The sequence below is a fragment of the Salvelinus namaycush genome, chromosome 40, assembly GCF_016432855.1.
Source record: "Salvelinus namaycush isolate Seneca chromosome 40, SaNama_1.0, whole genome shotgun sequence".
Classification (NCBI taxonomy): domain Eukaryota; kingdom Metazoa; phylum Chordata; class Actinopteri; order Salmoniformes; family Salmonidae; genus Salvelinus; species Salvelinus namaycush.
This window is the reverse complement of record NC_052346.1, coordinates 12,684,143-12,694,827: the sequence shown is the minus strand read 5'-3', so window position 1 is coordinate 12,694,827 and position 10,685 is coordinate 12,684,143. Positions and strand designations below refer to the sequence as shown.

Below are 10,685 nucleotides of genomic sequence, written 5' to 3'. Positions count from 1 at the left end.
TGTATGGAGAGAGGGATGATGGAGGATGGAGCGATGATGGATGGAGAGGATAGATGGAGAGTTAGAGACGGATGGATGAGAGAGGGATAGATGGAGAGATAGAAGAGGGATGGAGAGATAATAGAGAGGATGGATGGAGATAGAGAGGGATGGATGGAGATAGAGAGGGGATAGATGGAGAGAGGGATAGATGGAGAGAGGGATAGATAGAGAGAGGGATAGATAGAGAGAGGGATAGATAGAGAGAGGGATAGATAGAGAGAGGGATAGATAGATAGAGAGAGGGATAGATAGATAGAGAGAGGGATAGATAGATAGGAGAGGGAGGGATAGATAGATAGAGAAGGGATAGATAGATGAGAGAGGATAGATAGATAGAGAGAGGGATAGATAGATAGAGAGAGGGATAGATAGATAGAGAAGAGAGGATAGATAGATAGAGAGAGGGATGATAGAGAGAGGGATGGATAGAGAGAGGGATGATGGAGAGAGGGATGGATGGAGAGAGGGATGGATGGAGAGAGGGATGGATGGAGAGAGGGATGGATGGAGAGAGGGGGATGGATGAGAGAGGGGTGGATGGAGAGAGGGGTGGATGGAGAGAGGGATGATGGATGGATGGACGAGGATGGATGGAGAGGGATAGATGGAGAGTTAGAGACGGATGGATGAGAGAGGGTAGATGGAGAGATAGAGAGAGGGATGGGAGATAGAGAGAGGGATGGATGGAGAGAAGAGGGATGGATGGAGAGATAGAGAGGGATGGAGAGAGGGATGGATGGAGAGAGGGATAGATGGAGAGAGGGATAGATGGAGAGAGGGATAGATGGAGAGAGGGATAGATGGAGAGAGGGATAGATGGAGAGAGGGATAGATGGAGAGAGGGATAGATGGAGAGAGGGATAGATGAGAGAGGGATAGATGGAGAGAGGATAGATGGAGAGAGGGATAGATGGAGAGAGGGATAAGATGGAGAGAGGGATGGATGAGAGAGGGATGGATGGAGCGAGGGATGATGATGGATGGAGCGAGGGATGGATGGAGAGAGGGATGGATGGAGAGAGGATGGAATGGGCGAGGGATGATGATGGATGGAGCGAGGGATGGATGGAGAGAGGGATGATGGATGGATGGAGCGAGGGATGGATGGAGAGGGATAGATGGAGAGTTAGAGACGGATGGATGAGAGAGGGTAGATGGAGAGATAGAGAGAGGGATGGAGAGATAGAGAGAGGGATGGATGGAGAGATAGAGAGGGATGGATGGAGATAGAGAGGGATAGATGGAGAGAGGGATAGATGGAGAGAGGGATAGATGGAGAGAGGGATAGATGGAGAGAGGGATAGATGGAGAGAGGGATAGATAGATAGAGAGAGGGATAGATAGATAGAGAGAGAGATAGATAGATAGAGGGATGGATAGATAGATAGATAGAGAGAGGGATAGATAGATAGATAGATAGAGAGAGATAGATAGATAGAGGGATGGATAGATAGATAGATAGAGAGAGGGATAGAGAGAGAGAGAGAGGGATAGAGAGAGAGAGAGAGGGATAGAGAGAGAGAGAGAGGGATAGATAGATAGAGAGAGGGATAGATAGATAGAGAGAGGGATAGATAGATAGAGAGAGGGATAGATAGATAGAGAGAGGGATAGATAGATAGAGAGAGGGATAGATAGATAGAGAGAGGGATGATAGATAGAGAGGAAGATAGATAGAGAGAGGATAGATAGATAGAGAGAGGGATAGATAGTAAGAGAGAGGGGATAGATAGATAGAGAGAGGGATAGATAGATAGAGAGAGGGTTAGATAGATAGAGAGAGGGATAGATAGATAGAGAGAGGGATAGATAGATACGAGAGGGATAGATAGATAGAGAGAGGGATAGATAATAGAGAGAGGGATAGATAGATAGATGAGAGAGGATAGATAGATAGATAGAGAGAGGGATAGATAGATAGATAGAGAGAGGGATAGATAGAGAGATAGAGGGATAGATAGAGAGAGGGATAGATAGATAGAGAGAGGGATAGATAGAGAGAGAGAGGGATAGATAGAGAGAGAGAGGGATAGATAGATAGAGAGAGGGATAGATAGATAGAGAGAGGGATAGATAGAGAGAGAGAGGGATAGATAGAGAGAGAGAGGGATAGATAGAGAGAGAGAGGGATAGATAGAGAGAGAGAGGGATAGATAGATAGAGAGAGGGATAGATAGATAGAGAGAGGGATAGATAGATAGAGAGAGGGATAGATAGATAGAGAGAGGGATAGATAGATAGAGAGGGGATAGAGAGAGAGAGGATAGAGAGAGAGAGGGATGAGAGAGAGAGGGATAGAGAGAGAGAGGGATAGAGAGAGGGATAGATAGATAGAGAGAGGGATAGAGATAGAGAGAGAGGATAGATAGATAGAGAGAGGGATGGATAGATAGATGGAGAGATAGAGAGAGGGGGATGAAGATGGAGAGATAGAGAGAGAGATAGAGAGAGAGAGAGAGATAGAGAGAGAGAGAGAAGATAGAGAGAGGAGAGGATAGATAGAGAGAGGGATAGATAGATAGAGAGAGGGATAGATGATAGGAGAGGGATAGATAGATAGAGAGAGGGATAGATAGATAGAGAGAGGGATAGATAGATAGAGAGAGGGATAGATAGATGAGGAGGGATAGATAGATAGAGAGAGGGATAGATAGATAGAGAGAGGGATAGATAGATAGAGAGAGGGATAGATAGATAGAGAGAGGGATAGAAGAGGATAGATAGATAAGAGAGGGATAGATAGATAGAGAGAGGGATAGATAGATAGAGAGAGGGATAGATAGATAGAGAGAGGGATAGATAGATAGAGAGAGGATAGATAGATAGAGAGAGGGATAGATAGATAGAAGAGGGATAGATAAGAGAGAGAGGAGATAGAGAGAGAGAGGGATAGATAGAGAGAGAGAGGATAGATAGAGAGAGGAGAGGGATAGATAGAGAGAGAGAGGGATAGATAGATAGAGAGAGGGATAGATAGATAGAGAGAGGGATAGATAGATGAGAGAGGATGATAGATAGAGAGAGTGATAGATAGATAGAGAGAGGGATAGATGGAGAGGGATAGATAGAGAGAGGGATAGATAGAGAGAGGGATAGAGAGAGAGAGGGATAGAGAGAGAGGGATAGAGAGGGATAGAAGAGAAAGGATGAGAGAGAGAGAGACAGAAGAGAGAGAGAGAGAGAGAGAGAGAGAAAGAGACAGAGAGAGCGAGAGCGAGAGCGAGAGCGAGAGCGAGAGAGAGAGGTGGGTCACGATCAGATGAGCTCCTGCATTTTTCAGCATTTTCTTTAAAAAGATAAATTTAGAGTTAGATAAACTTGGATTTTTTGTCAGGAACCCATACAGGATGCTACCCTCTACAACATAACCTTCACTTCAAATCAAAACTCAAAACCTACAACCTGATTTTGGACGGATTTACGGAATCACCTGGAAGGTTCACATCTACCAGGATTAATTATTATATTCAGCAAATCCTCTGGAAAACAACGAAACCTGAGAACACCACCCAACCTGCAACTGAGTGAGTAATGTTTAGTCTGAAACTATATTTGATTTCCAAAACCAAGAAGAAAAATACATGACACTACTTTATAAGGACTGAATAGTAATATAATTCTGCCAAGCTTGATACAGCTTCAACTAGCACTTAAGTGTCAAGTGAGAGGTGTCAAAGCCCATTAGCCCAACAATGGCAGGAGAGTCGAATAGTCTACCCCAACCAAATGGAGAGGCCTTAGAAGCCCTCCTGCTGTTCAGAGGTAATTAAAATACAGTACCCTGTGCATGTAAAAAATGACAAGACAGAAAAGATCACAAAATGAAGCTCCTTATGGAAAATCAAGAGACACTTTTGCTGACTATTACAAAAATGGGAACATCAGCAACCTTATCTTCCACACAAACCATCCCCAGGCATGGCACAGTGCTATATTAGCACACTACCCCTCTGTTAAGAGAGGGGGGGTTAACGAGGGGTGGAAACTCAGGATTCTTGACAATGAGGATGAGAGTCACTAATATAAATCTCTATAAGTCTGGAACAGTATTGGTACAGGGCAACCACAAACAGTTTCAGCTGGACTTTCACCTAATCAAAGAATTAGCCCAGCAGGAGAAGCTCTCCCTTGATTAAAGATACCCCCACCCCAAGTGGGTCAGACCAAACTCTTCACCATATAACCCCACAGACGAGCAACCCTCAGCAGACAGTCAACCTCCCAGTACAGAGTACTTCTCCCTCATTGAAATGAAGGATAAATTCACCCAGCTGGAGGTAAGCAGGTGGAGCTGAACAGCAGGTGATCACACTCCAGTCAGCACAGACCCAGACAACAGTCCAGCACAACAACACCCCCTTAACAGACCTGGAGAGCTGGAGGTGGGGAAAGACATATCTGCACTATGGACAGTGGTGAGACAACATCAACAGGAGAAAGAGCAGGAGCAGGAGAAGAACAGAGCACTAGAGGAGGGATCAACTACAGGAGGAGAGGGAGAGGGGGATGGAGGAGAGGATCAGACTACAGGAGGAGAGGGAGAAGGGGATGGAGGAGAGGATCAGACTACAGGAGGAGAGGGAGAAGGGGATGGAGGAGAGGATCAGACTGCTGGAGGAGAGGTTGAGGGGGATGGCATGTGACAGAGAACAACCCACTAGGGAGGTGGCCATCCCCACAGAGACGCCAGCAGAACAGCCCACCTCAGCACCCGACAAAAGTCTCGACACCACAGCAGAACAGTCCACACCAGACCCTGACCATAGAAACGACATCACAACAGAACGACAAAAGAAAACCCCAAGCCCAGCAGCTCTCACCCCCTCTGAGCACCCCCCCTGTCAGCCACCCTGATAGCCCTCCTGACAACCCCCCCACACCCACTGAGGACAAACACAAGACACAGATTGTCCTTCTTATGGACTCGAATGGGAAATATATAGAAGAAAAAAAAACTTTTCAAAACACAGTGTGTCTAAACTCTGGTGTCCAAACACCCAGCGCGCCCTAGACCTTCTGTCTGAGGACAAACTAGGCTCACTTAGCAACACACCCTCAATACACCAGTGGAAGGGCCTTAGCAACACGACCCTCAATACAACCAGTGGAAGGGCCCTTAGCAACACACCCTCAATACAACCCAGTGGAAGGGCATTAGCACCACACCCTCAATACACCCATTGGTGAAGGGCCTTAGCAACACACCCTCAATACACCAGTGGAAGGGCCATAGCACACACCCTCAATACAACCATTAGGAAAGGGTCTTAGCAACACACCCTCAATAGACCAGTGGAAGGGCCTTAGCAACACACCCTCAATACACCAGTGGAAGGGCCTTAGCAACACACCCTCAATACACCAGTAGAAGGGCCATAGCAACACACCCTCAATACACCATTGGAAGGGCCTTAGCAACACACCCTCAATACACCAGTGGAAGGGCCATAGCAACACACCCTCAATACACCATTGGAAGGGCCTTAGCAACACACCCTCAATACACCAGTGGAAGGGCCATAGCAACACACCCTCAATACACTAGTAGAAGGGCCATAGCAACACACCCTCAATACACCAGTGGTGATCATTTCCTGTTCAAGGAATTGCAAGAACTGAAAATACCTATCTTTCTCAATTCATGAATTGGAATTGAATTTAAATGAGACTAAATGTCATTAACTCCAACTGTGCAATATTTACCTTTGCATCTGTAATATGTATCCCCTCTTTCTCTCTCTCTCTCTCTCTCTCTCTCCCCCCTCCTCTCTTTCTCTCACTCCCTCCTCCTCTCTCTCTCTCTCTCTCTCCCCCTCCCCTCTCTCTCTCTCTCTCTCTCTATCTCCCCCTCCCCTCTCTCTCCACTCCTCTCTCTCTCCCTCTCCCCCCCCTCCTCTCTAGGTGTTGTATCTCCAGCAGGCTGAGGTGACTAGAGAGAGAGTGTATGCTATGCATCAGTCCAGTATAGATGGAGTGGAGGACATGTCCACTCTGGCAGAACTACACGAAGCTGCCATCATGCACAACCTCTACCAGCGCTACCAGAAGGACAGCATCTATGTAAGTTACACACTAACACACACACACACACACATGCGTGTGCTATACAATGAATACCTCCCCTCCTCTTCCGGTAATCTCCTGGCTAAAGGCTTTTGACGGAAAACACAAATCAACTTATATCATCTCTTCTTGTGAGTGTGTGTGTGTGTGTGTGTGTGTGTGTGTGTGTGTGTGTGTGTGTGTGTGTGTGTGTGTGTGTGTGTGCACGCGCGTGCGCGCGTGTGTGTGTGTGTCTGGGGAGGTGGTCTATAAATTACACACCCTTACATGGTTACTAGCTAAGTAGTTCACATCTGCTTTACTGGCACCCAGCCTCAGCCCTACTACCCATAATGCACCTCTCTACAGTAGTAGACAACAGTACTGTGTTATCCCCTAAATAGGAGATAGATTTGATATCATTAATTGACAGGCAGACAGACACAGAACATAGAAAGAAACATGGCTTAAAGGACACACAGAGTGACCTAATGTAGATGATAAAACACACTGTGTGTGTCTGTGTGAGACAGAGGGCACGGTGGATGACCTTATCGAGATGATGAGGAGGGATTTCCTTTAAGCTGATCGTATTAGTTCACCCGGTGTGCTGGTCACGTTTCTGTGTGTGTGTGTGTGTGTGTGTGTGTGTGTGTGTGTGTGTGTGTGTGTGTGTGTGTGTGTGTGTGTGTGTGTGTGTGTGTGTGTGTGTGTGTGTGTGTGTGCACGCGCACGTGTGTGTGTCCAGAGAATATGCGGAGTACAGAATATGATCCGATGTGAGGCTTTCTGACTTGATGTGTCAGCTGAACGTACGGGAAGTTAACCTCTACTTCCACACAATCCCGGATCCGGGAGCACCCCCATCAGTAAAAAAGCTGACTAGCATAGCCTAGCATAGCGTCACAAGTAAATACTAGCATCTAAATATCATTAAATCACAAGTCCAAGACACCAGATGAAAGATACACATCTTGTGAATCCAGCCATCATTTCTGATTTTTAAAATGTTTTACAGGGAAGACACAATATGTATTTCTATTAGCTAACCACGATAGCAAAAGACACAACTTTTTTTTCTCCACCATTTTTTTCCTGCATAGGTAGCTATCACAATTTCGACCAAATAAAGATATAAATAGTCACTAACCAAGAAACAACTTCATCAGATGACAGTCTGATAACATATTTATTGTATAGCATATGTTTTGTTAGAAAAATGTGCATATTTCAGGTATAAATCATAGTTTACCATTGCAGCCACCATCACAACTCTCACCAAAGCGACTAGAATAACTACAGAGAGCAACGTGAATTACCTAAATACTCATCATAAAACATTTCTGAAAAATACACAGCGTACAGCAAATGAAAGACAAAGATCTTGTGAATCCAGCCAATATTTCAGATTTCTTAAGTGTTTTACAGCGAAAACACAATATAGCATTATATTAGCTTACTACAATAGCAAACCACACAACAGCATTGATTCAAGCCAAAAATAGCGATAACGTATAAACCAGCAAAAGATATTACTTTTTTCACTGACCTGCTCAGAATTCTTCAGATGACAGTCCTATAACATCATATTACACAATACATATAGAGTTTGTTCGAAAATGTGCATATTTAGCGGCACAAATCGTGGTTATACAATGAGAAAAGTAGCCAAGCTGCCAACAAAATGTCGGGAGAAATCTTGGGAGAGGCAACTATTCTAATCGATAACTAATCATAAACTTGACTAAAAAATACAGGTTGGACAGCAAATGAAAGATACATTAGTTCTTAATGCAATCGCTGTGTTACATTTTTAAAATTAACGTTACTACGACATACAGCGTGCGTTAAAGCGAGACCGCACGGAAATTAATGGCGGATTATGCATTTTACATTTTTCAACAGAACAACGAATTAACAGCATAAATAGTTCTTACTTTTTGATGTGCTTCCATCAGAATCTTGGGAAAGTTGTCCTTTGTCCAAAAGAATCGTTGCTCGGTTGTAGAATGTAGTCTTCAACGTTGCAATTAGCAGTAAACATTAGCCATGTGGGCCAGACATGCCCAACTCCCTAGAACGCAACACAAATAAATCCCCGAAAATCGCAATATACTGACATAAACTGATATAACTCGGTTTAAATAACAACATTATGATGTCTTTAACAGCTATATCGAATAAAAACAGAGCCGGATATATCTACATCTACATCTGAAGAAGTTTGAGAAGGTTAGTGAAAAAATGTATATCTTTTGCTGGTTTATTCGTTATCGCTATTGTTGGCTTGAATCAATGCTGTTGTGTGGTTGGCTATTGTAGTAAGCTAATATAATGCTATATTGTGTTTTCGCTGTAAAACACTTAAAAAATCTGAAATATTGGCTGGATTCACAAGATCTTTGTCTTTCATTTGCTGTACGCTGTGTATTTTTCAGAAATGTTTTATGATGAGTATTTAGGTAATTCACGTTGCTCTCTGTAGTTATTCTAGTTGCTTTGGTGAGAGTTGTGATGGTGGCTGCAATGTAAAACTATGATTTATACCTGAAATATGCACATTTTTCTAACAAAACATATGCTATACAATAAATATGTTATCAGACTGTCATCTGATGAAGTTGTTTCTTGGTTAGTGACTATTTATATCTTTATTTGGTCGAAATTGTGATAGCTACCTATGCAGGAAAAAAATGGTGGAGAAAAAAAAGTTGTGTCTTTTGCTATCGTGGTTAGCTAATAGAAATACATATTGTGTCTTCCCTGTAAAACATTTTAAAAATCAGAAATGATGGCTGGATTCACAAGATGTGTATCTTTCATCTGGTGTCTTGGACTTGTGATTTAATGATATTTAGATGCTAGTATTTACTTGTGACGCTATGCTAGGCTATGCTAGTCAGCTTTTTTACTGATGGGGGTGCTCCCGGATCCGGGATTGTGATGAAGTAGAAGTTAACAAGGACAACTGCTCTTTTCCAATACTCCAACATGACTGTCCTTCTCTCTCCGCGCTCTAGCTCTGTTCTCTCATCTGTCTGTGTTTCTCTGAGTAATATATAGTACATTTTATCCTGGTGCTGGATACAACGTGTGTGTGTGTGTGTGTGTGTGTGTGTGTGTGTGTGTGTGTGTGTGTGTGTGTGTGTGTGTGTGTGTGTGTGTGTGTGTGTGTGTGTGTGTGTGTGTGTGTGTGTGTGTCTCAGACCAACATAGGCAGCATCCTGGCAGCGGTGAACCCTTATAAACAGATCCCAGGCATGTATGACCTAGATAGAGTTGAGCTGTACAGTCGACACCACATCGGAGAACTCCCGCCCCATATCTTCGCTGTAGCCAATGAGTGTTACCGCTGCATCTGGAAACGACACGACAGCCAATGCGTCCTCATCAGGTGAGATTTGATTGGTCGAGTACGAAGTTGTTGTTTATACCTTTCCCATCTGACCCCTTGTCCAATCACATCCAATGAAGATTCAGTCATTAATCTGATTGGTTTACAGACCAAAGGCTAACTCAATATCTATTAACCAATCACTGTTTAATATATGTTATAGTCTAGACAAATTGTGTTAACCTATCAGATTAATTTGGTGGAGAAGGTCAGAGAAAGGTTAAGTGTGGTTTTTAGGGTGTGACCGTGTGTGTGTGTGTGTGTGTGTGTGTGTGTGTGTGTGTGTGTGTGTGTGTGTGTGTGTGTGTGTGTGTGTGTGTGTGTGTTCCAGTGGGGAGTCGGGGGCTGGTAAGACAGAGAGCACCAAGCTGCTGCTCCAGTTCCTGTCTGTGATGAGCCAGAACTCTGCTGGGACGCCTCCCTCTGAGAAGACCACACCAGTGGAGCAGTCCATCGTTCAGAGCAGGTACACACACACACACACACACACACACACACACACACACACACACACACACACACACACACACACACACACACACACACACACACACCCAACTGTCTAAATACACACACACTAACATTCCTCTCTGTGTACAGTCCTATCATGGAGGCGTTTGGGAATGCCAAGACAGTGTACAACAACAATTCTAGTCGCTTTGGGAAGTTCATCCAGCTCCACTTCTCCCAGAGCGGGAACATCCATGGTGGATGTATCGTCGACTGTATCCTTCTCTCTCTGTCCCCAGTCCCTCCCCAGTGGTTCTGTCCTGCTCTCTCTGTCCCCAGTCTCTCCCCAGTGGTTCTGTCCTGCTCTCTCTGTCCCCAGTCCCACCCCAGTGGTTCTGTCCTGCTCTCTCTGTCCCCAGTCCCACCCCAGTGGTTCTGTCCTGCTCTCTGTCCCCAGTCCCACCCCAGTGGTTCTGTCCTGCTCTCTGTCCCCAGTCCCACCCCAGTGGTTCTGTCCTGTTCTCTGTCCCCAGTCCCTCCCCAGTGGTTCTGTCCTTCTCTCTCTGTCCCCAGTCCCTCCCCAGTGGTTCTGTCCTTCTCTCTCTGTCCCCAGTCCCTCCCCAGTGGTTCTGTCCTCCTCTCTGTCCCCAGTCCCTCCCCAGTGGTTCTGTCCTTCTCTCTCTGTCCCCAGTCCCACCCCAGTGGTTCTGTCCTTCTCTCTCTGTCCCCAGTCCCTCCCCAGTGGTTCTGTCCTTCT

At 44.9% G+C, this 10,685-nt stretch overlaps 1 protein-coding gene across 1 annotated transcript in view; it reads left to right on the top strand.

Annotated features, from left to right (window-relative positions):
• LOC120033232 (unconventional myosin-X-like) overlaps positions 1-10,685 on the top strand; it is a 44,733-nt gene that overhangs the window by 6,394 nt on the left and 27,654 nt on the right. Inside the window, 4 exon segments of the mRNA XM_038979512.1 lie at positions 5,944-6,102; positions 9,291-9,478; positions 9,810-9,944; positions 10,079-10,203. Coding sequence (XP_038835440.1) covers positions 5,944-6,102; positions 9,291-9,478; positions 9,810-9,944; positions 10,079-10,203 — 607 coding nt within the window.